Source organism: Lupinus angustifolius, chromosome LG19 (genome assembly GCF_001865875.1).
Source record: "Lupinus angustifolius cultivar Tanjil chromosome LG19, LupAngTanjil_v1.0, whole genome shotgun sequence".
In the NCBI taxonomy this organism is placed as follows: Eukaryota; Viridiplantae; Streptophyta; class Magnoliopsida; order Fabales; family Fabaceae; genus Lupinus; species Lupinus angustifolius.
The window spans coordinates 5,899,957-5,926,849 of NC_032027.1; the positions used below are offsets into that span (position 1 = coordinate 5,899,957).

Here is a 26,893-nt window from a genome sequence, read left to right on the forward strand (position 1 = left end):
CCAGTTCCAAGGGTTTAGTGGATTTGGTTGGTATGAAGAACTTGAAATTGTTCCTTGTTTGCTTACCAATGAGATATTCTCTGCAAGTTTCAGTTTCATTCTTGATGATAGGCATACCAAGAACCATACTATCCCTGCTCAGTTGATGCATACTTCTGAAGCTTAAGTGCCCAAATCTTTGATGCCAAACCCAAGTTTCATCTGCAATTGACTTCAAGTACTTGTGATCAGCTAGTTGAATTCCAATCTTGAAAGTTCTGTTTTGAGACAATGGAGCTTTCAAGATTAGATTTCCTTCCTCATTGTAGATCTTCAGCATTTTATCTTTCATGCATATATTGTACCCTTTCTCAAGAAATTGCCCAAGACTAATTAGATTATTCTTCATTTTAGGTTAGGTACATATAACACATTGGAGATATAAGCTTCAATCCCATCCTTTCTTTTGATCACTATTTTGCCCATTCCTTCTGCTGTTATGAAACTATCATCAGCAAACTTGACTCTTGTTCTTACTGAATCATCAAGTTGTATGAACCAATCCCTATGGCCTGTCATGTGATTTGAACACCAAGTGTCCAGATACCAGCTATCTGCACCATCCTTTGTAGTGACCATCTGAGCTTCAACACCATCACTCAACATCAATTATGTGATTTCATTTTGTGCCATCAGCAACACTTCTTCACCTGAATTCTCATCCTTGCTCATCCTTAGCAAGTCTTGCCTCCTCAACTTTATGCACTCTTTTAGACTTACACTCAGAAGCATAGTGCCCATAATTCTTGCAATTGAAGCACTGAATTTTACTCTTATCTTTCTTTTTCTTGGCATTGTTCTGATAACTGTTCTGATTGTTCCATTTCCTGCTGCTTTTGATATCAAATTGCTTAGAGGATGAGGGTTCTGTTCCTTCCCTCTTCTCAGCTTGTACATTATCAGATTCCTTCTTCTTTGCCTCATGATAACTCATGCACTTCTTCTTGAACTGTGCACTTAATACTTGTTGTGTGAGCCTACCATTCTGCCTTTCCATGAGTCTTTGCTCATGAGCTTCCAATGAACCTTGCAACTCATCTATCTTGATGGTTTCAAGATCCTTAGATTCCTCTATTGCAATTACCACAATGTCAAACTTGGTAGAGAGTGTCCTAAGGATCTTATCAACTATGCTTAGCTCATTCATTTGCTCACCACAGCCTCTCATCAGATTAATGAGGCTTCTGATTCTTGCAAAGTAATCTGATATTCTTTCATCCTCCTCCATCTGTAGCAGCTCAAACTGTCTTCTCATCATCTGCAAATTGACTTTCCTTACCTTTGTGCTACCACCATAACACTTTTCCAAGGTCTCCCAAGCCTCCTTTGATGTTTGTGCTGCTGAGATCTTGTCGAAGTTAGAGTGATCAACACATTGGTGTATTAGAAAGATTGCCTTGCAATCCTTTTTTACAACTTCCCTGAATTCCAACTTCTGAGCTTCTGTTGGATTTTCACCAAGTTGTTGAACCACATTTAGCACAACTTTGCGACACTCCTGAAAGCCAAAAATTGCTTTCATCTGGATGGACCAGTGATCATAATTCTTCCCATCTAACACAGGAAGGTTCATTGCAAACCCATTTGAGGTTGCCATCTTCCTTTTGCGATTTCAATCTTTTGTGTTGATTCGTCCTTTTCTTCTTCGTGTGTTCACCCACAGGTTCGTGATCTATTAGCTCGTGATACCACTGTTGGAATGAGAAGAATGAGAGTTAAAGAAGAAAAAAGAAGAAAACGTGTTTTAGAAAGAATGCTAGAGGTAGAAGATGATGAATAGGAAAGTTTCTATTAATGGAATCTGTTATCAACAACCAACAAAAATTTAATAATTCCCTTTCTACTTTAGTAAGTTCTAATAACCAGTCCATTTACAAAGCCCAAACATAACTAGCTGAAATTACAATTCTTTCCTACAACCCCAAGCATGAATTATCCAGATGTAGAATTTGTATGAGTATTATTTTTTGTCTAGACTCTAGACTACATATATGTTTTATCCTCTATGACAGTTAATCTTATTGTTATTGAGAAGCATTACTCTAGATAATATAATTATCTTGAATGTATTAATAACAGATCTATAAATTATTAATAGCATTCTAAATTACTAACCTTGTAATCAAGGACCATGTGTGTTTTGTAAGTGGGTAAAGTAATTTATAAGCAGTCAACTAGTTTATTTAACACACAAAAATAAGCTTTTGCTTGATTTGGCAAGGTGGCCTATTTAATATGCTACTAGGAGCTTATAATTCATTATTTAACAAGCCAGTGAAGATAACTTATGACTTATAAGTTCCACACTTATTTCGGTTTATACATATCATCTAATTTACAAACTAGCTAATCTTACCAAATAATTTTTTACTATCACTAATTCATGAGCTCCTAATTTTTTTACACTACCTTATCTTCAAACTACTTTCTAAATTCTCAATTACCTTATAAGCTTTTTAGGTAGGTTGTTAGTAGGGCATAAATAATTCCCGTTTACAGTTTAACTGTAAAACGGGTGGAACCGAACTAAACTAAACCATAAAATGTGGTTCGGTTCATTTTCGCGTTTCGATTTAGTTCAATTATTTTTTTAAGTAACCATTTATGTCTGGTTTATGATTTTAGAAATTTAAGAACCGATGTAACTGAATAAACCACATATTAAAAATATATACTAGGGAATGATGTTGTAATGTTGTTTATTCAATAAATTTTGTGGCTTAAATTTAACAATTGTAGTATTATATATGTTATTAAATTGTTATGAGAATAATGTATGTCCTGATGCGAGGAGAAAAGTTACCTCCTCATACCCATTCATTAATAGACACTTGTGTTACTTTATTTTTTGTTTTCTTATTTATTTTTTAAATAGGTAAAAAATAACCATGTGTCATTGCCTAACTAGTGTAAGGAGAGAAATTATCTCATCACAACCGGAGTACTCCATCCTCGTTAGATTATTACCAACCGTTGATGAGGAGAGAAGAAATATGCAATATGAGAAAAGGAGATAGATACTCTAGTGTGAGAGTTCTCTCCTTGCACCAATTAGACAATGACACATAATTATTTTTTTACCTATTTTAAAAATAAATAAAAAAACAAAAAATAAAACAATACAAAATGTCTATTAATGAATGAAGATGAGGAGATAACTTCTCTCCTCACATAAATACATTATTCTCTAATGTAATGACTCGACATAGAATGAGAATCAATTTTCTCCTTTCTCAACTCTTTTCAAAACAGATTAGAAAAAAAGCAACAACTTATTTTACCATAAGTGCAATCGTGACCGTCTATTTCGTTGACTTTACAATCAAACCATCAATAATAACACTGCATTTTCAATTGTATTGGATTTTGTTTGCAAAAAAGTTTTTCGAAACAAACAAATCCTAGCGAGTAGCGTCTTGTAGTAACCGATTCTGATTATTTTATTTCGACATGTGATGTGATGATCGGTGGTTGTTGTTTCTTATGACGACGGTGATCAATAGTAATAGTTCCAACGGAGTTATGTCACCGGCGTCTTCTACGGCAGCGGCGCAGTCTCCGGCGGAATTGAAGACGTATTTCAAAACACCCGAAGGGAGGTATAAGCTTCAATACGAGAAGACTCATCCTTCTTCTCTTCTTCATTACGCTCATGGAAAAACCGTTACTCAGGTTTGCGTTTTCTTCTTCTAGTTATTGCTCATTCATTTGTTTATATTTAATTTTTTTAGGTTTATTTGCTTACCTACTTTTTGTTTTTTTTATCGCAATCGATTTGTTTATTTTTAGTTTTTGCATTCTTTATATTCATTTGTTCTTAGGTTTTTACTTGTTATTATATATACGCTAATTTTAGTCAAAATCATTTCTAATTTTGCCTCGATTAAGTTTCCGATTTTCTACGTTTGATGATTGTTTCTATAAACGTGATTTACAATAGAATATGCTAGCATGATTTAGATAGTTCCTCCTATTGGAGGATGTTTGATTTAGAATATTAGATTATTTTTGAGGAAACACAATTGTTGTTACTCCAAAGCTATACTCTGCAGAGGAGGAAGGTATTTGTCGAGGACATGAGTATTTTTTTGGGGTGAAAAAGACTGAATTCTTTAAGGTGGAATGTGAATGTGTAAACATTAAGATTATATGATAGTATCAGAATCAGATTATTTTCAAATCTGAACCCAACACCTAGTAGGAGTTGGAGAAGGCTTGATTGTTCTCAGTTTTTGATTTTATATGGTTTAAAGTTCTCTTGTAAATTCAACCTTTTGTTTTTTGTTGTCTAGTTTTGTTATTGTATCTTAGTATTTGGATCAACTGGTTATTTTATTGCTTGGTAGCTATTCTGTTGATACAATTACAGAGAAGGTTTGTAACTCTGTATTCTTGAATTGAAATGTACCTTAGCATATTGTTGGTTTGGATGACTGGCCAGGTGACTCTGGCACATCTCAAGGAAAAGTCATCACCTTCAATTCCAACTGCATTGGCATCTTCAAGTTTTAGTGGCAGCAGGGGGGTACGATCAGCAGCAGCTAGATTACTGGGGGGAAGCAATGGAAGTCGAGCACTTAGTTTTGTTGGAGTCAATAGTAAGCAAGAGCAATGGAGGGACCACAAGGATTGTTTCAATGGGTGCCTCAACTTCAAGTAGTTCAATGGCAAATCCGAATTTTGATGGGAAAGGAACTTACTTGATCTTCAATGTTGGGGATGCAATTTTCATAAGTGATTTGAACTCTCAAGACAAGGTATCCGATACTGCTTTGTTTTTTATCTGTTGTAACTCATAGGTACTTTAGATTTGTTACATGAAACTGATGAGAGGTTTATCATTTCTTATAGGACCCCATAAAGTCCATTCACTTCAGTAATTCAAATCCTGTGTGCCACGCATTTGATCAGGATGCTAAGGATGGGCATGATTTGCTCATTGGCTTGAGCTCTGGTGATGGTAAAAAAATGTTCATAAAATTTTATATTTCCATTGTCTAAGGAAAATTTAAGCTTTTATGAATTTATTGTTCCTCTATGTATTATTGTAGTCTACTCAGTGTCACTGAGACAGCAATTACAGGATGTTGGTAAAAGGCTTGTTGGGGCCCAGCATTACAACAAAGATGGTTATGTCAATAACAGGCAAGACTCAGTCCCCGTTCCCTAGTGATGATTTTCCGGCAAGTGTTATCTATTTTTAAATTGTTATATGCCCTAATTTGCAGGCTTTATTTTCTATGTGCAACAAATACTAGGAATAAGTTCACATTGATTGCTGCAAGCAATTGCTTTGGCAGCACTTGGATTAAGAAGCTAATATTTAAGGTTATTTGGGATATAACATATAGAGATCCAGTCTCTGATTGTTGATTTGAAAGCAACCTTATAAGCTACGGAAAAAGTAATTTAATTGTATACTAGTATACTATTATATAAATAATTTCAGTATATACTAATATTGCTTGGTTAGGCATGTGATGTTGATATGTAGTTGAATTCAGTGGTTTTAATTATTGGCATTAAGTGATAGAGAAGATGGAGGCCATCTATCTTAATTGTTATTAAAGTTTTTGTAGTTACTTTCTAGAAGCTTAATGTATTGGAGTATTATTTCAAAGACAGTGATCAGAAGCTATATTATTAATGCATTTTAATATGAACAGTCGTTGTACTTGTATTGCTTGGGTGCCAGGAGGTAATGGGGCTTTTGTTGTTGCCCACCCAGATGGGAATTTGTACATATATGAAAAGGCAAGACCCAATCATCATGAGATGCTAATTTTATGATTCACTTATTATAATGTTTCTTATGATGAGTTTGTCAGATATTTACTTTTCTTTTCCCATTTCAGAACAAAGATGGGGCTGGTGATTCTTCATTTCCTGTTGTCAAAGATCAATCTCAATTTTCTGTTGCCCATGCACGTTACAGTAAGGTATGTAGTTTGATGTCTGTTCGGTTTCTTGACAAAATATGGATATGAATCTTCTATTTTACCTTTTCTCTTTTGCCCTATTTATTTTAGTACAATTCAGCTTTTCTCACTGAATGTTTGATTGATCAATGATCATACATTTGATGCATTTATGGCTTAATTTGTTTTGGATAAAATGAGGAGTTCCAGGGTGTGCACTATTGGAGAATTTATTGTGTTATATCTATATACTATTTTTTTGAAAAGAAATTGACCTGTGCAGAGTAATCCAATATCCAGATGGCATATATGTCAGGCCTCAATTAACAGTACGTCTTTCTCAAGCGACGGGGCATACTTAGCAACTGTTGGAAGAGATGGTATTTTTTTATTCAATGCCATCAGCACTGTGTTAGTTCTGCTTTTTTCATTTCCTTGAGAAAATAACAAAATATTTATTTACTGACTGCATTCAGGTTACTTACGAGTGTTTGATTACACAAAAGAGCTACTTATATGTGGTGGGAAAAGTTATTATGGGGCTTTGTTATGTTGTGCTTGGAGGTGAGACACATGTTTGGTTTTAGTCAATTAATTAGTGGATTGTCATCTTTGGATTTGTTTCCTATTTTATTAGTTCACTTTTTCCCCGTGGCTTATAAAAATTAAATACTTTAACTCTGGATAGTAGCTAGCTCTGTTTTCTGTTGCTATGTTGTAATTTAATTAATTCTTTAAGAATACAATACCATAGTGGCCACTTTGCTTTAACAGCATGGATGGAAAATATATTTTGATGGGAGGAGAAGATGATTTAGTTCAAGTTTGGAGCATGGAAGATCACAGGGTTGTGGCATGGGGTGAGGGACATAACTCATGGGTGAGTTGCTTGGTCATTTTCAAGTTGCAAAACTTTTCTACCATTATACTTGTTTAATTTCTGTCTCTTGCTGTGATCAGGTAAGTGGAGTGGCTTTTGATTCGTATTGGTCATCACCAAATGCAAGTGACAATGGAGAAACCATCATTTATCGGTTTGGTTCTGTTGGTCAGGTACGAGTACGAAGAAAATTGTTCGCATTATTGTTTTGGTTTCAAATGTGTCAATAGAGTTCATTGTGGGAATTCACTGGTTGTCAATATTTTTTACACTAATTCTCTGGTTATGTTTTTCAAGTATCAGATCTTTTACCGGCTTCTAACAATTGAGTAGAGACTATAAAATCAACTATATGCTTAGTTAAAGCTACTATGAAAGAGGAAGCAACAAATATTTTAACTAGGAAGACTTGTGCAAATACTTAACGAACAGACTAATTGTATACAAGGGCTCAGCAACTTTCAGGTTTCTTGTAAAGATTTTCTGCAATGCTGATTCCGTAGTCTGTCTGTCAAAACCAAAACTAGTTAGTTAATGAAAAACATGTTGCAGAATGCTTGGTGAGAAGATAGTGCTATTTATATTTATTGTAACATGCTTGTGTTGTTTACGAAAATGTGCAAGACAATCAACTCCACTCATCCCCCATCAAGATTTAGAGGGAAAAGGCGTAAACCCTGACTTCATTTGGAATATCTAACCGTGAAGTTAAAGGCATGTCTGCAATTGGTTGCCAGTGACTGCTATTGTATGAGAAGAAATATGTTGTTTCATTCATAATTTCGAAAAAAGTAAATTACACTGACACTCATGAGATTTAGTAAAATGACACACTACCTCTTTTTTTTATACCTACACAAATCACTCCTAATTTATATACATATATTACACTGGGTACCCCTGCAGGGGAGGTGAATGTTGCAACTTGAAAATGAAGCAGAGATGAGAGAGAGAGAAAGTGAAGCAGAGATGGAGAGAAAGAGGTTTATGGGTCGGTCGGCTCGTAGATTCCACCGGTTTTACGCACCCACACGACGATCCCACCCGATCCCACGGAGGCGTGTCCAAGACTAAGATCGAGCACGGAGTGAGGGTCAAGGATCGTAAGAACGTGCGATCTCACGAGTTGGATTGCGATTTTGACTACCATGATTACACTGACCTCCTCTGTGTAATGTTTTAATCAAGAGGGGTGGTGAGTGTAATTAGCTAAAATTCAGGAGGGTCTCAGTGTGATTTACTCTTTTGAAAATAGCTTTGACTCAAATTTCCGTACTTTTTAGCTCTACATATGTGTATCGCGTTACCCGATCTCTCATGTCTTTAAAATTGTTGACACTAAGATTTTTATGTGTGGTCAGGATTCGCAATTGCTTCTGTGGGACCTGGAAATGGATGAGATCGTAGTTCCCTTGAGGCGTCCTCCTGGTGGATCGCCAACTTACAGTACCGGAAGCCAGTCATCCCACTGGGACAGTGCTGACCCATTAGGTACCTTGCAACCTGCTCCATGATTGCGTGATGTTCCAAAAATCTCTCCTGTGGTTGCTCACTGTGTGCATACAGAATCACCGGCTTGATATTTACTCAAGAATCTGTACTTACGGCGTGCTGGGAGGGGCACATAAAAGTCTGGGTGAGACCAGTGGTTGCTGAGAGCCAATCGAGCAACTCTCAAACCTTGTTAGCTACCAGCCTTAAGGAGAAGCCTACACTGTCAAACAAGATCAGCAATTCTAGCTACAAATAATGACTAATTCTTAAAGGGAAGTTAAAGTAATTTTCTTTTATATGGTTTGTTTATCTTTATTCCGGTTGGTTTACTAGTTATAACATGTTAATTCTAGTAAAATGAACCAACTGGTTTTATTGTATATTCACGGATGAACATGCCATTGATGGACACAGAGAGAATTTGAAGGCCAGTTCTTTATGGTCCCCTCCTGTAATTACAAAACGGCTGTTATTAGGATGTCTGGTTAGTGATTACAGGGATAGTGTGAAATTGGTCCATGGAGATGGATACTTTGAAAGTGTATAAAAGCCATTAATTATTCTGTTGGATTAAAGTTGTGGGATTTACATTTTTACTCCAAGTTATCAATGAGAATTGCATAAAGCTCATATATTTGCATTGATGCTCCTGTGAAGCCTTAACCTTCTTTATGAAGCTCTTTTTGTCCTAAATATGATGATTGTGGTGATTTGGCATTAATAAATTAATGTAGAGAGAACTAAATAAGTTAAATAGCTTATGGGAGTCCATAAGTTACTCTTATAAGGTCCCTCAAACACTTAAACAAATGCTTATGGGAGAAGGTCAAATAAACTGAAAACAAGTTTTACCAAATGCCAACTGAAAACATAGAAAGCTAAAACATTTTTACTCCTAAAATATTCTCTTTGTTCCAATCCAATGCCTTGATTTTAAAAAAAAGTAAGTATATCAATGAAGTGGCCTCCTAAATCCAATATTTACTCACACCTAACTGTTTAGCTAAAATGATGTGCTTGTTCAGGTTATACAAAATGTGTTTTTTGGGTACCCAGTTTAACATATTTGGATACACTTTATTCAACATAACTCTCATAAAGATCTCAAGCTTGCAGTGGATATGGACTTAGCAAACTGAAAAAAAGTTTTATGCGGCAAAAGACCCTTTCACTCATTCAATTTACACTGGTAATAGCAAAGGACATCATCATCCATGTAAGAAAAAATAAGGTGAAAAGGGAAGAGGTTTGTTGGTTTAGGTGAGGGACATAACGAAATCAAGTTTTTCACAATTGTTGCCCCAAAAAATTGTAGTATAAAAACAATATTTCAAGTTTTCACATAAAAGCAAGACCTGCTCACAAGTTTCATGCAAGTCCAAAGACATTGGTACCATAATTCATATAAAAGAATTGGCTTCTGTGTTTCTAATGAGTCAAGAGGTAACACAAGATGCATACACTGCCTATTCTATTAAGTACCATAGCATCAAAAATAGAGAACAATAATGTAACTTGCTTAAACTTATACAGTATATTATATGTACACAAGACACCTCTTTGATGCCATTTTTCAAGGAACTAAGAAAATGCTAGGAACACACTTTGGTGATGAAATTCATGTAGGACAACTGAATGAAAAAATGGACAATGTGATTTAGTGGACTCCACATGACCTTCATCTAATAATAAATATTGCATTGAAGAGTGTTAAAATGAATGTGTTACTAGCATAAGAGGAAATAATATGAAAGTATTAGCTTGCGCGGTGCAATGTCTCTCCCATATTACTTTCTTGATGTTGTTGTGAATCCATCTGAGATTGATGAATGGTTGCTACTGATGTTTGATCAGAAGGTAGCACCTCTTGGGAACCATGCTGCTGATTCAACTGAGCAACCCTTCTTCTCCACTTCAAAAACTCACTCAGAATAGTAGCTCCACACATTGCAACTCCAAACCCAGTAAATGTAGAAAGTAGGATACATAGAACAACAGCTTGTTTAGGAAGCTGTCAATGCCACAAATGTATGAAAATACTTCATATTAGAAGGTTACAACTACGCAACTTACGACTTATGCAACCTTTATATATACAATTTTAGAACTACCATAGTTAAATCTTCTGAAATGCTATTTCTTTTTTTGTACTAGATTTAACTAATTAGCATTCAGCTTACTAACAATGCCTCCATATCTGCAGCAAAATTTTGCAAATAATGATCGCTCGTCTTTATGACTTAAGCTTTGTTTGAATGCCACAAGCTCCACTTAGGTAAGAGCAGTTAACAAAATAGGGGTGAATGGGTATGGGAATCATATACTTGAGATATGTTTGGGTAAATAGCTTAATTAAACACTTACTCAATAAGTTTTTATTTTAAATAAGCTATGAAGAGCTTATTATCATAAGCTTATGTGATAAACTTGTTGAAACAAGCTAGGAAGGTGGTAAGGTGTAGACTATTCTTTGCTTGGTAAAATAAGTTGTTCTCAAACGTGAATGAGCTCTTTATAAACCCTTCCTTAGCAGCTCCAAAGCTCAGTTGGACTCTAATTTTACAGAAGAAAAAACACAAATTTCCTCACCAGAGTGTAGAAAAGTCGTCCGGCAAGAACCACCATAGCGAACTGGGAAGTTGCATAAACCCAAATATGGCTTCTCCTAACTAAGAACAAGTATAGAGGAATCAGTGTAATACCAAGGACATAATTTAAGTTTATGATGTTATCTAAATGTAGAAAAATCCTACCTATTGTTGTGGATGTCATGCTAGCAAGAAGACCAACTATACAAGAAAATGGAATAGATATGGCAGTGGCGCTAGATCCCATCCTCGAAATCTGTCCAATTCAGAGTTCATATTATACTAAAAAAGAGCAGCCCAATGCATAAGGCTTCCACCTAGTGGGGTATGAGAGGGCAAATATACACAACTTTACCCTTTTAAGTGAAGAGATTGTTTCCAGAATTTAACATGACCTCCAAGCCACAAAGCAAACAACTTTCCCGTTGCATTGATGCTTACCCTCTTACAAGATTAGTTCAACTTACAATAGTAGTTCAACTTACGAGAAGCTGTTCAAGAAAACAAAAGTAAGCCAGCATGTTGATAATGACAAGAACAGGAACATTTTGACAGACCCTGTAAAAGTTTTCACATTAGTTCTGCTGTACCATGTTAGACAAATTCTGATACATGCCAGGGTCAAATGAAGGGGTTAGAAAGTTCCACTCCTTAAATCTTAAATTTTGTTATACCACTAAATTGGCATGAAGTTGCCTATTGCAAGTCACAACACACTAGAGACCTTTTGCTCAATCAAATGATGCATAGCCTCATTACTCTGACCGGTTTGATAAATCATTAGTAATTATTAATTGGTTAATTTGGTTGGTCCCTATACGTGACACGAGTTTTAAATTTAATCCACATACGTAAACAAATTTCAATTTAGTCTCTATATGTACATTTTCTTATTTTAAGGTATATGGCCAAATTGAAAATGATTGTCAAAGGTAGTGAATCATAAAATCATCATTGAATAATTTAGAAAGAATACTCAGGCAGTAGATTACCCTTGTCTGTACTGTTGTCTGCTCCCTAAAAAGTTAAGTCCTTGGGCACTTGGAACTCTTAGAAGTGTGACAGGTAAGTTCTGAACTTCCTTCTTGCATACATCACATATTCTATTGCCTTTAACATTAAACCATTTAACTGCACATTCTTGGTGTGCCAGTGCAAGTTCACCTTTGCAGCTGCATTCCATTTTAAGTGTATCACCACCTTCTCCTAATTCAATCAAACAAATTCTGCATACAGCTTCTTCTTCAGGAATATCTTCCCCGTCCGAATTTTCAACTGAACCAGAATAATCACATGCACGATATAGTTACAGAAGGAACTAAATCTAATAAATTTAAAGGTCCAAGTCAATCACCGATATCTTCAAATTTGTTAACTAGCAATGTTATCCAAGCTAGTGGTTAGTTCTGATAAAGAAGTTAGTTTGAAGAGAGGATAGTGCAACTCAAACATGACAGATCACAAAAACTTTTTTTTATTACTTTTTTTAGTAATGTACAATTGCACACAGATGAAACAGAACAATTAAAAAGGCTAAGACGGCCGAAGTAGGAGATTGATTTGGATGAGAAAGTGAAAGAATAATAAAAGTTAAGAATAAAGGAAATGCATATCACAGAGATTCACAAAGTTTTATATTGGTAAAAGTAAGGGAAATGACGAGGAGAAATGAACAGAAGCTGAACAGGAATGAATTAGGCTTAGTTGGATGAGAGGGGATTGACTTCAATTTTAGGCAAGGAAATATGTAATAGTTCCTAATGGTTGTGTCATAGTTAAAAGAATTTCACTTTAGAAATGTATTATGCAGAATAATGAGAAATGAAAGCATATTATATTTTGTGGGTTAGTCATTGTAGGTGAGCTCGGTGCAGCGTAAGGCTGCTTGTCTTGTGATAGTGAAGTCATGGATTCAAATCCTAAAAACAACCTATTCCCTTACAAGGATAAGGCTGTCACATCTATCCTCTCAAGACCCCAGTAGGTGGGAGGCTCGTGCACTGGGCCACCCTTTTTTTAATCAGTGACACAAGCATACTAGAAACTTTTAATTACACGAACATAAAGCTTAAGGATACCAGCATAAACAGCTGATAGTTATGGTGATTAAATTCACTCCATCTCCAAGTAGCATATTGGTTTTAGTCAAGACAAGTAAGACATTGTTGACAGTTATCAATGTTCTAAAGTTAGTAAAACTTCATCATACAAGCTTGGAAAAGAAAGTTACCAGTATCATCAGGTGGAGATTTCATAGATGTTGTGGCAATAATCCCAGAGAACCGCGGTGTTGTTGGAACTACACGGAACATGCTACCTACAGATGTGTTCCCAAGTTTAGTAAGCACAGGAACTGAACGGGAGCGATGAATCGGTAATTGCTGTCCTTTTTTCTGAAAAATAAGGCAACTGAGTCGTGGATTGGAAAAAAGTAGATAATATATTATGTTGGAGACATAAAAAAAGTCCAATTATTATTTGGAAAGGCATAAAGTTATTGCCAAAATTTCAAATTACCATTGGCGAACATGTGAAACTGACAAAGTAGAAGAAAACCAGTGCTAAAAGAACCATATCTACAATGATGGCACAGCTACATATGCTTGACAGATTCAAGTTCAGGTAGTTTCTTGGCTTTTACATACTCAAACATTTTGGAATAAAAGCAACATGCAGGCCAGTAAACAATACTTTTTTTGACAGTTTGAGAGAAGAACACATTTTTCATTGAGCTTAAAATTAGTAAGCTGTAGATTTATAGTGAAATAAAACATGCATCCCATAAAAACACATCAGAAAAACTTAGTCATATCACATGTATATTAAGCATGCTTAGCAACATTCCAAGTAAGAAAGCATTTTTTCGAATGCAAGTATGCAACACATTGTAAAAGTCGCAAAGGTACTCACAACAGATGTTGCTGAATAGGCTATGTTCCCTCCATGTGCAGACTCTGGATTTGACTGAGCAATTGGAGTTACCGGTAAGGATGACAATTTATTCCCACTAGCGGTGCCGATCAACTTTGTAAGAGATAACGTCCTTGAAATCGTAGGATTTTTTGGTGGTGGTGAACCTTCAAGTGCTAGCGTTGAAGCCTTTTCAATATCTGAACTCATGTGAAATTTAAAACCGAGTTTTGGAATAAGGGCTGTATTAACAGTTGATTTATTTTTTGTTGAAGGACCTGGGAAGTCATTGCTTCTGGATAAAGGGGAGAAAATCTCTCCCTTTGGAGGAGTGTTTATCCTGAAAATATTCTCTTTTGCTTCATCCAATTTTTGTGTGGGAATCTCCAAGATAAGGTTTTGCCTTCTCTCATGTTGTTGTTGTTGTTGTTGTTGTTGTTGTTGTCTACTAGGGAGTTCTTCAGTTATTTCAGTTGATTCTACACCCTAATACATGAAGAGCAGACATATTTTCTTAAAAATAGGAGATATTTTATTCATCAAAAGGTAGAAAATAATAAATCCTATAGATATACTTATACCTCAAATGCCTCACAAAACATGTATTTAGGTCACAATTACTAGGTTCTCTCATTAAACTTGTGTAGCGCGCAACAAATTCACCGTTCTGCATACCACCTACCAAGTTCATTTCAAAGAAGATCTTGTAATACTGCCACCCCATTCCTGCTAACTATCCCCCACCCCACTCATGGAATGCTTATGTATGTGATTGTGATGTCATGTTTTTACCAGAATATATGCAAAACTATATGATTTACCATTTACCAATCAATTGGCATCTAATAAAATTGTAGAACTTACCAATCAATTGGCATCCAATAAAACTATAGAACCTTTCAATATTGAAGTTTTGTAATCCAATCAGCTATAGTCATAGCATAGCATAGGCACAGTCACCCTGAATATCTTTAGGAAATATTGACCAACCTGGACTAGAACTAAATTTTCTATCACTTCTACAAAGCCAATTGAAACTCTTAAAAGCAAATATGTATTTGGCCAATGTGTGCTTGTGGAAGCCTAAAAAGTAAAGACATGCATACAAAATTAAAACTTCAGTCAAAAATAGAACAGACAATGATCCACCATGAAGGCAACTGATGTCACACTATAAACTTAATCACATGAGGAGGCACAAAGCCAAAAGATTAGGCTATTAAGTAGAAGAGTCTCATGCGTACCGTATTGAATTTCTTATACTACCCAATGTGAGACTCCTAACATTGTAGCCCTTTTTTAAGGGTCAATATACATAGCGGCTTTCACTCTATCGATGTTGACTTGATGACAACTCTTTCTCTTTTGGCGGTTTACTTACCTATTAGTAATTTGTAATATACCTTAATCCAACTTACAGATGTTCATTTCCGTAGCATAACTCTCAATTAAAGCATCAAGACTTAGACAAATATGGAGAGGTTGACTCAAAAGACTACTCTATTAGGCATAAGAGTTTCATAGCTTAAGTACTACAACCAATTTATTTGTTATGCTACTCAATGTGAGACTCATAATAAGATGATGATCCATGATGAAGGCAAGTGATGACACACTATAAACTTATTGAAAGAATATAACATAAATAAAATATTAAGTGTTAGCTTAAAGCAATAGGGAAGTTGTGAAATTTGTACCTTGAGAATTGGGGTATCAGTATCAGGTGTGATGGGAGTGGTACTTGTACCTTCAGCTTGAGTTGCCATATATGAAGGTAGCCCACAAAAGAGAAAAGATAAGACAAGTTTGAACGGAAAAATGGAAATTCAGACAGAAAACTATGTATTTGTTTCGGAGGAGAGGAAAGTGAAGTGTTGTAAGAACCGAATTTAGAAACAAAGTGACACCAACCGCAAATAGAGATGCCATTAGGCCGGGCCCCACATTGCTTGTCTACTTCCATTCTCACGGCTATTTGTGGGTAAACCCATGCAGACTCTGGGTATATATTGGATAGTTTTTAGGAACTACTACAAGTATCATTTACGTATGTATCTGTACAGAACTGATCATATATCTCATTACCTTTCCTAATATATTTTGATCATATTAGAATTAGCGGTTCATATACTACTAAATTAATACCTTATAAAATTCATTAAATAGTTGAAATTTAATAATATATATGGTAAGAGTTTTATATTTATACATTATTATAAGAGTTTTTCACTTTGTGCATGGCCATAATTCATACATAAAAATTTATAAATTTATTATGAAATAATAATATAGATTATATATAATCTCATCATATTAAAATATATATCCTATTTATTAAAAACTAGTTTATTAATAGGCATGGATTTTAGGAATATATATTATGATATTTGTGATCATCCATAAAATATTGTTATCATTTGAAAGTATTTTTATGGATTCCACTTGTAGATATTTTTGTTTGGTGGCAAAGAAAGAGCCACGTTGCTTTCATTATTAAACATCAAATTACAATATCGAATGCTATTTGTTTTTTTATTGAAAAATGTTATTTGTTTAGTGATGTAAGGTTTTTGTATGCATTGTATGAACACAAATTATCTCCATGAGAGGTATGTGCATGTTTTTTACTTATTTTTATGGTAGGAGTGTAATTTTATTATAATTAAATAGAGATATGTGTCATTGAAAATTATATTTCTCTTTATTTTTTGAAATATTTGTCTATCTTTTAATAGAGAATATCCAAAATCATATTGTATTAAGTCAAATATAAATTTAAATTTTCATAGCGACATTTGTTAAGAATTACAACATATTTTAAGAGATTAATAATTTACCATAACACAAAAATAGACCATTGATTATAAAAAGCATCATATTAGAAGTCCTTATTTTGTTTTTATATATATATATATATATATTAATTAAGATTGGCTGGCTTTTAAAAGTTTGAAAACATAGTGCTATCACTAAGTACTAGTTAACCTCATTCTTTTATCATAATTGAGGTATGACTTTAAGAGTCATTCATGTAACAAAATTATTCTCAATCTTATCTTTTATTATATTATATACAGTTTCATTTTCAAAACTGAGATAATAATATTTGGACGGCTATACTTAACTACCACTTATGACCACATATAGAAATACCTCCCGATTAAAAATAAAAAAGGATTTAACTTAATAAAGTTTTATCTGAATTTGGTCAGGAAGTTTATCAATATAAGGATAGACTTCACCATTTTATAAATGCTTATAAAGATACTTAAATGTATAGAAACATATTTGTTAATATTATTAATTTTTACATCTTAATATCTTTTATTTACGTAATTATAATTAAATACCATCATATACTACTATGTATATGTTAGGATAAATGGCCTAAATGAATATAAATGAAAAACTATTTAAATATCATGTTCAAAATATTCAAACAATCTTTTATATATCTATAAGGAGCTCTTTTATTTTATTTTATTTTATATCTATACCGTACATTAGATCAAACATGCAGAAAAAACTTTGAAATGGAGTGTGAATTGACTCAAAACATTATTATTGGTAAGTCACGCTGCGTGGATCTTGCCAGAACCATGGACTTATGATTATTATTTGATTTTAGTGAAGAAGGTAATTGAAATTAATATATGAATGGATGGAAATGATCAGAAGAAAATTAAAAATTGAGAAGAGGGACCGTAAAATATATTTGTTTGGGTTGCTATAGTTGTTTATGTTTAATTGGTAGAATTCTAAAATAAAGTTATATTTTGGTTGCTTTCAAGACAACTCATTTTAGAAGACCCTAATCCTTTTTTTTATTTACAAATGGTCACGTCTATTAAAAAATAGAATTACAATTCCAAAAAATAATGTTATTTATTATTTGGATATTTGCATTTTTGCAATTGTTAATTTTGTTTGAAAATAAAGTATAGACTTGACCTTTTATTGTTGAAATAAGCTTTTTCTATCAATTTTATGTAATTTGATTTAGTAAGAAATGCGTTATTATTATTTTTTAGTAAAAAAATGTACCCAAAAATCATGTTTAGGGGAGAGAATGCTCTTTTTGTTGATTATTATTAAAAATAAACGATGCTTCTCTTGGAAATTTACGTAGATTTTTTCTTCAAGAAAGTATACGTGTATTCTCAGTGTATAGGTCTATTTTTCCTTAAAAAAACATCTAACGGCGTGGTTTTGGTCACAAGATGCTAGCTAGTAATAAACTTTGAACGTTAAATGTTCACCTGCATGAAGTTTAAGTGATCAACCTGCATGAAAAATGTCTTTCACCTAATTAAATATCATTATTCCTCAATTCTGGTCAAAATGTCTTTTGTTACTTGTATCTCCTAATCTAATTTAAACTCTTTAACATTAATTAGTAATTTTAGAAAAAAAGTTGATTTAGCATGAACCAGAGTGGCAATGTCCAGAAGCTAACAATGAAGTATATAGACGTAGTTGTACGATACAACAATAACCGAGCTAGAAGATGAGAAGAGAGAAAGATACCAGAGAGATAATAAAAAGAAGAAAAAAAAAATGAGAAAATGAGTAGATTTATATATTGTTTGGTATGAATGAAATAAAAAAGAAAGATAAGATAAAGTAGTATTTTCTTTTATATCTCTCTAGAAAAAAATGTTATATTTGAAAAGACAAAAATATCCTTACAAAAAGAAAGGACAAGTATTAATAAAGGAGAGTTACTAAGGTTATATTTGTCATTTCATACTGTCAACTTCTTTCCACTCTACTTTCTCTCTACATTTGTTGAGAAAAGATTTTATGTGAGTCCCACATATTTTTATTATGAAATTGACTTCTCTCTAATACTTGGACTTCCCCATATGGAATGTGAGAAATATAGTTTTTTCTTAATATTTAATTTAAAATAAAAATAAGAATATGAACCATTAAAGTTTTATTTTGATCTTATCTATGTATTGTCCTCTCCATTAATGGAGAGTAACCTCTTTTATTCTCTTTGCTCTTTTTCTATTCTCGACGACCAGAGAAAAGTCTAATTTTTCCTGAAGTTCTTCCGTCTTCCTACCTTTTTCTACCATCCAAAGGAAGGCTTATTCTCACTAAGTTTTCTACCTGTATCGAACACATATATTACTGTTCAAACTATATATTATGTAACAAAAAAAATCTGTCTATAAATCTTTCCTAGTTAGTACTATGATATCTAATTAATAGTTGTCTTCTTTTTTGTTCTTTAGGGGTTGTCATAATTCATATATATCTTAAATTATTATTAAAAAAAATCCAAATGTCATCATGGGGAAATAATTTCTCAGGCATGCCCCCTGGCTCCTAAAGAGCCACATTTATGTTTCACTTGTGGATATGGGTTTGGCTCAATGTTGAGTAGCAACATTTGAAAACGTTGTGCTAGCAAAAGATAACCAGTTCATACATTCTCAATTAACCAAATTGATGCATGCCAATCAAACAAAAATGACATCGTTGTACTTTTTCCTTCACATCCATTTGTACATTACCTATTTTATATTCATTTATCTGAAACTCTCATTTTATGAAAAAGTTTTTTAAAGGGAGCAATAAAGCACTATTGATAGGGTTTGAAATTCAGACACACATGCTTAATGTTTCGTATAGTTTTATTAATAATTAAAAAGGATGATCAATATAAAAGGTATAAACAAGAAAAAAAAGTGAATATATCATTACTTAATATAATCAACAACACTTAATCAACTAATCATATCATGTATTTTATCAACTAAAACAACTTTCTTGGGTGTCATAAAGGGGATACATACATAATGCCCTAAAGAAAGTACCATTTGAAAAACATTTTATCTTTTTAGGACTTATTTGGTGGATAAAATAAAAAATACATAATAGTTTTTCTTGTCCAAAGTTTGGTGAGCTATCTGAATAGAATAAGACTAACATGCTCACATAATATATTTTCTATATCATGAAGGGAACTGAGATAGAATAAGCATGGTAGAATAATGTAATATTTTTGTTCTTCTCCTCACACCTAATATTATTATCACCACTACCATATCAATATCTAATGGAAATAACTATTGAATAACAATTTACCTGAATATCTATCCCTTGTCATGTCATGCAACTTTAATGAAAGGATTAGTATAAATTTTTGTTCAACTCTACATTCTTAGGAAATAAAATCCTCTTTCCTCTAATTTTTTTTGTCTGTCACGGATCAATTACAATTTGTCAATAAATAAAAAATAATACTTTATTTTAATTTTATTTTATAAAATAATATATTAATATCCACTTATCTAGATTTAAGTGGGTAAGACATAAAATGATACACAAATTTAGGATAGATAATCAGTATTCCTATTTTTACATGCTCTTTAGCATTTGATTCCTTTGAAAGCTCTAGGTTATATGCTATAAGTCAACCTCACAAAACTAGATGAGCCCTTTCACTAACGTGTCTAGACTCTAGACTGTAAGCACTTTCGCTCTCCAATCATATAGATGATCTAAATTATTGACGGCAATCATTTTTAATCTTTATTATTGGTTAGAATGGTGAAACTATTTTTATGTTTCGCGTGAACACTATGAAAGAGATAGGACTTGGCCGCGAGCCCACAATTCTGGTGATAGTTGCATTACCATTATTAGCATAAAAGAAAAAATAGAAAATGAGTGTAATATCTATACACACATTCTTTATGTCATTATTTATTTATAAATTTTTTAAATAGTTGATAATGATTAAACATAAATGATAAATAATATAATAATATTGTATAAAATTTATATTGTATACATTTTTTTCTTAGAAAATATCTATGCTTTTTTTTCCCTCATACCAACAAAAATCACTTCATTTTTTCACTTATTTTCATTCCTCACACTTTTTTACTCACATTTTGTTTTGGTAGTGTACAGTACAAAAAAATTTGTAATTATATAAACTATCATCTGAACAAAATTTACAAAATCTTGTAGATATTCATGGAAGTAATCGTAATAACCCAAAAGAGTTAGTAGATTAAAATTTTAAAATAATAGATTTGCAAGGAAATTGTATGTAAAAGTATTTAAAAATAACAAATTATTAATATAATCATATTGTTATCCAATAGTTCAGAGTAAGTCATTGACAAGTTATATTTTTGTTGTTTTACTGATAAGCGATGTTTGAATATTGTTATTCGAATTCTATGAATTATCTGGGCACACTTGGTTTCGAATATTGCAGCCATGAAATACGATTTAATTTTTTTATTATGTTGTTCTTCTCCTCACACCTAATATTATTATCACCACTACCATATCAATATCTAATGGAAATAACTATTGAATAACAATTTACCTGAATATCTATCCCTTGTCATGTCATGCAACTTTAATGAAAGGATTAGTATAAATTTTTGTTCAACTCTACATTCTTAGGAAATAAAATCCTCTTTCCTCTAATTTTTTTTGTCTGTCACGGATCAATTACAATTTGTCAATAAATAAAAAATAATACTTTATTTTAATTTTATTTTATAAAATAATATATTAATATCCACTTATCTAGATTTAAGTGGGTAAGACATAAAATGATACACAAATTTAGGATAGATAATCAGTATTCCTATTTTTACATGCTCTTTAGCATTTGATTCCTTTGAAAGCTCTAGGTTATATGCTATAAGTCAACCTCACAAAACTAGATGAGCCCTTTCACTAACGTGTCTAGACTCTAGACTGTAAGCACTTTCGCTCTCCAATCATATAGATGATCTAAATTATTGACGGCAATCATTTTTAATCTTTATTATTGGTTAGAATGGTGAAACTATTTTTATGTTTCGCGTGAACACTATGAAAGAGATAGGACTTGGCCGCGAGCCCACAATTCTGGTGATAGTTGCATTACCATTATTAGCATAAAAGAAAAAATAGAAAATGAGTGTAATATCTATACACACATTCTTTATGTCATTATTTATTTATAAATTTTTTAAATAGTTGATAATGATTAAACATAAATGATAAATAATATAATAATATTGTATAAAATTTATATTGTATACATTTTTTTCTTAGAAAATATCTATGCTTTTTTTTCCCTCATACCAACAAAAATCACTTCATTTTTTCACTTATTTTCATTCCTCACACTTTTTTACTCACATTTTGTTTTGGTAGTGTACAGTACAAAAAAATTTGTAATTATATAAACTATCATCTGAACAAAATTTACAAAATCTTGTAGATATTCATGGAAGTAATCGTAATAACCCAAAAGAGTTAGTAGATTAAAATTTTAAAATAATAGATTTGCAAGGAAATTGTATGTAAAAGTATTTAAAAATAACAAATTATTAATATAATCATATTGTTATCCAATAGTTCAGAGTAAGTCATTGACAAGTTATATTTTTGTTGTTTTACTGATAAGCGATGTTTGAATATTGTTATTCGAATTCTATGAATTATCTGGGCACACTTGGTTTCGAATATTGCAGCCATGAAATACGATTTAATTTTTTTATTATGTATTGAAATATATTGTATCATGTAAATAATAGTGTATGTGAATATGTGAGATTGTATTGTGGTGTTAGTTTTAACTCACATGATTAAATTCTAAGAACAAAAAGATTAGTTGAGATTAATTAGTTTTTGTTAGGATAATTTGTTTTTCATTCTTTCTATATATAAATGATTTAATGTAACTTTTTAAATTCAATTCAATATTCATTCAATGAAAATTTACATTTGTTCTTTGATTTTCATTATAGCATCATAGCAATAATTATGAGCTTCAGCTTATCCTTCCATTTTCTTTTTCCGGAAGGACCTTTATTTTTTCTCAACTAATATGTTAGGCCTTCTCCACCCTCCTAAATGGTACCTTCCACTTATAGTTTCAATAGTTTGTGATGCAATTATTGGTTTTGCATGGATATGGATCTTATTGGACCATTACCAACATCCCACAAAAGTAATCATTTCAACATTTTGGTTAAGTCCACTTCTAACATGTGGAATGGGAATTCTATTTACATACATTGGCACTGCATTAAGTCTAACAACTGGTGTGGTTGCTTTGATTTCTGCATTAATTCAACCCATATGAGCTTTTGGATTTTCTTTCATTTTCTTCACCACCATGAATGAGGCAACTGAGATTAAAAAATTCTTAAATTATAATAATCCCATGTTAAAGCAGAATACTTATTCACAACAGCATTTGGTGGCCTGTCTCTCCAATGCAATGAATAGTGATGGAATAATAGGGAGACAATTTCTTTGTCAAAGTCACTCATATGCGATAGTATGAAGTATGAACGTGTGGAAAAGTATAAGAGATTGCACCTTATTTTCCATCCTCTTTAATAAGTGGTGCTAACTCCTCCAATGACTCTCTCACTGCAAGAATTATCATCACCTTTCATCTTCAATATTTTATTCAAAGATTAATTACAACATTTGATGTTTATTGTGCACTGGAAGATCTCCACCAATCTTGTCAAACAAGTTGAAGAAGATGAATTAGAAAATGTTGTAGCAGCAAGTGATATTCAAAAATTCAAGTCCATCCTTGAGAATAATTGCAAGAATCCATACTCAAACTAGTTATTGGCTTAGCTTGGTTTTTTTTACCTCAGGTTCAAGCAAGTGAAGCAACATATTGGAAACATCACTTTACATTATTTTCTTATTTTTCATATATTACTCCAATTGTCTCGTTATATTCATACTCTATTTCTTACCTCTCTCGTGCACAAAATTATTATAGTGTGTTTTCACATCCATGAAGCTGCACATTAGGATTGAGATTTCGATCCATTTTTCTTTCTTTTATCATTAATGGTTTGTTTGCTTCTGTTTATGGTGGTTAAGTTTAGATATAGCTTCTTCCATAGATGGTTAAGTATTGAATGGTAAGCTTATGTTTATGGTAGTTAAACAAAGATATAGCTTCTGTCATTGATGGTTAAACATTTGATGATATAACTTCTATCATGAGTGGTTAACTGTTGTTATTGCTTCAAATCAATTCCAAGTTGGGTGTTTAAAATTTTTGTTGAAATATATTGTATCATGTAAGTAATAGTGTATGTGAGTATGTGAGATTGTATTGGTGGGTTAATTCTAACTTAAGTTATTAGCTTATAAGAACAAAGGGGTTAGTTGGGGTTAACCATCCATACCACAAGTTATATTTGAACTTAACCATTATGGACAGAAACAAACCAACTATTAATGATGAAAGAAAAATGGATCCGAATCTCAATCTTTATATGCAATTTCAATGATGTAAAATATACTCCATAATAATCTTGTGTGTTTATGAGAGGATATAGAAAATTGAGTATGAATGAAATGGAAAGTGTTGGATAAAGTGAATGAATTATATGCCTCTTATCTTAGTGTTGTGAGATAATATTTGAGGCAAATCTTACTTTTACATTCCTGTCTTCAGAAGCAACCAAGGACGACCAGATTGGTGCACCAACTGCTTTGTTGTTCTTACTGCTTGAACCAATCTCATGTTGAGATGGAAGATTTCCAAATTTGTGGCTGCTTTCACTGCTTGAACCAAACACAGGTGGTGGCTGCTGTGGAAAATTTAAGTCCCCAATGAACCAAACACAGGTCTCAATTTGCAGCATATAAGAAAGCTAACCAAATGTTCAAGAATGGGCAAATGATTTATGGAGCTTAGATGCAAAAGATGCAATGATTTCTTCAACCACACCATCAGGAATCTACATTGCTCTGTGAGAAGTACACTTCTCCACCTGTTCTCGCTTCTTTCCATACTTGAAGCACAATAAAATTGAAAATGCCAAACTCAATCCAACAAGAAAGCCTATATCAATCCCTATTGTCAAAATCAAGAGAATTTGGCTCATCTTGTGCAAATTGAGAATAAATTCTGTGTACTTCGCTGTTCTCATGCACATGATCATCGAGTGTTGGGTATACAAGTGTGAATGAAGAAGTCCCACATTAAGCAAAAATGGATAAGTTAAAAAGCATATAAGTGGATAGATGACATAGACCTAATGCCTTAAGGTTTTGGGTCAAGATGTGGTATCAAACCCACTTCTATGCTTCTTAACCTATGGATGAATGTTCTAACCATAGATGAAGATTTCCCAACATCAGGTAATGTAAATGAAAGAAATTCACAAATTTCTTTATCTTCAGAATAAACTCCATTATTTGTTGCATGAAAATTCAAATAGAAAGAATTTTTAAGGAGAAAACAATAATAATTATCTGGGAAATGCAGAGGGTGTTTCACCACAGAGCAACATTGTGGAAAGAGAAAAGCGTGACCATGAAGAAACTCGCATTGAAGCAACCAGTCCTTATTGATGGCACCAACAAAAGCAACAAGAACCTGATAAAGCTCCAGTAAAGTTGAGGTTGTTAATGAGAAGCCCAACAACCTTTCCATAGAAGAGTTTCAAGAATCATCTATGTTTGCAAGGAACTTGCACTTTGACTCTGCTCCGCTGGATGATAATGTCTCTTCTAATGATGAGACAATGACAAGGAGAATATAGATCGACATTTGCATGAATCAGTTCTAGTGCCTTCCTCTCTGAGAGGTGACCCTATTAAGGCTTTTGTTGATGAAGAAGCAGAAGTTGAGCACATGTAGAAAAATGATCATGTTGAAAATGTAATGCTTGCTCTTGATGATGACTACTACCAAGGTTCTTATAAGGATATTGAGATGAGGAAGAGAGAATCATGATGATTCTCCTTATAAAAAAAATCATGATGATTCTTTGTTGAATCTTGGAACGAGGGAGCTATAAGTGGAAAACAATAAATAATTATGCTCAGATATCATATTAAAATGGTAGGAACCGTGAACAATCTTAATAAAACAAGAAAGAATAAGAAAATTATTCATTAAACGAATATTGAATTGAATGAATCAATGGATACAATGAAATCCATGGAAAAAAAAACTAACTATACTCACATCTAAACTTACTAAGCAATTAACATCTTTTACTATTAGAAACTAATAATTTGGGCTAGAAGCAACTCAACAATATAATATCTCATATTCATATATACTATTATTTACATTGATATTTTTTTTTAAAATATAAATAATTTTGAAGTCTAAATTTATGGACACAAAGCAAGAAGAAATGGCTTTAATCAAACTTTCAAGAATATACATGTGTGATTACAAAGGGTAACAAAAGCTGGAGACTGATAATAATGGTAAACGCAATTCTCACTCAACTTTTAATTATTATCACTCTCAATAGTCTATGATGCTACTATTTTTCTACCAATCCATACTAGTAAAAAAAATAATGTATTAACTAAAAAACACTTTTCGGACCGAGAAAGAGCAACTTCTTGACGTTGCATATTAGAACTTATTAACAAACGCCTAATTTGAATTATATAAAATTATAAACAAATGTAAATAAAGTAACTACTCAATAAGAAAAATGACAATAATTGGTTGATACATCAACTTTTATGTTTTGTTTAGTTGAGAGAAGAAAGTACGAAGAGAAAAATGTGCAAGAGATAATAAGAAGAAATAAATAAGTGAGAAAAAAATTCAATTTTTATATTGTTTGATATGAATAAAATGAAAAAATGAAAGAGAGGAGAAATAATAGAAAACGGAAATACCCTTTAAACAAAAAGAATAGAAAAGTAATATTAAAGGAGTTTTAAGATTATATTTGTCATTTCAAATTGTTTAACTCTCCATATTCTACTTTCTCCCCATGTTGGGTGAGAAAATTTTGTGTGAGTCCCTCATGTTTTTAATCTCTTCATCCTTACTCTCTTCTCAACCAAATGAGAAAAAAGTTTACTTTCTCCACAACTTCTCTCCCATAAACCTTTTCTTGTTTATCTCTACTCAACCAAATGAAGACTTAGGATTATGGAGAGCAGATCTCGATAAAATAAATAATTAGATATTCAAATAGTGCCAACTAATTAAGATTGACTTTCAACAAGTATCAAAATTGTTGGTAATAAGATTTAATATAATTGTGTTTCCATAAAATTTGAATTTGAGATAT

The 26,893-nt window shown here is 32.5% G+C and overlaps 2 protein-coding genes and 1 pseudogene across 2 annotated transcripts; 1 reads left to right on the plus strand and 2 right to left on the minus strand.

Moving 5' to 3' along the window:
* On the minus strand, nt 385–1,636 carry LOC109333938. The gene is made up of 2 exons (XM_019569518.1): nt 760–1,636; nt 385–623 (listed from the first exon to the last, which is right to left on the minus strand). Exons 1-2 carry the CDS (start codon nt 1,634–1,636, stop codon nt 385–387), a joined length of 1,116 nt encoding a protein of 371 aa, XP_019425063.1.
* On the plus strand, nt 3,257–9,006 carry LOC109334762 (annotated as a pseudogene).
* On the minus strand, nt 9,772–15,716 carry LOC109334761. The gene is made up of 9 exons (XM_019570692.1): nt 15,527–15,716; nt 13,830–14,315; nt 13,150–13,312; nt 11,912–12,194; nt 11,405–11,477; nt 11,085–11,175; nt 10,921–11,000; nt 10,085–10,342; nt 9,772–9,953 (listed from the first exon to the last, which is right to left on the minus strand). The coding sequence occupies exons 1-8, from the start codon at nt 15,593–15,595 to the stop codon at nt 10,088–10,090; spliced, it is 1,500 nt and encodes a 499-aa protein (XP_019426237.1). The 5' UTR covers nt 15,596–15,716; the 3' UTR covers nt 9,772–9,953; nt 10,085–10,087.

Bases quoted from the DNA above. Each gene is read 5' to 3' on its own strand.
- LOC109333938 (XM_019569518.1), bottom strand. From the start codon at position 1,636: ATGGCAACCTCAAATGGGTTTGCAATGAACCTTCCTGTGTTAGATGGG. The intron at 624-759 runs GTAAGTCTAAAA...ATGGTGTTGAAG, and splicing joins TGGGCACTATGCTTCTGAGT to CTCAGATGGTCACTACAAAG.
- LOC109334761 (XM_019570692.1), bottom strand. From the start codon at position 15,595: ATGGCAACTCAAGCTGAAGGTACAAGTACCACTCCCATCACACCTGAT. The intron at 14,316-15,526 runs GTACAAATTTCA...TTCATGTATTAG, and splicing joins CTGATACCCCAATTCTCAAG to GGTGTAGAATCAACTGAAAT. The intron at 13,313-13,829 runs GTGAGTACCTTT...CTTATTTTTCAG, and splicing joins CCTATTCAGCAACATCTGTT to AAAAAAGGACAGCAATTACC.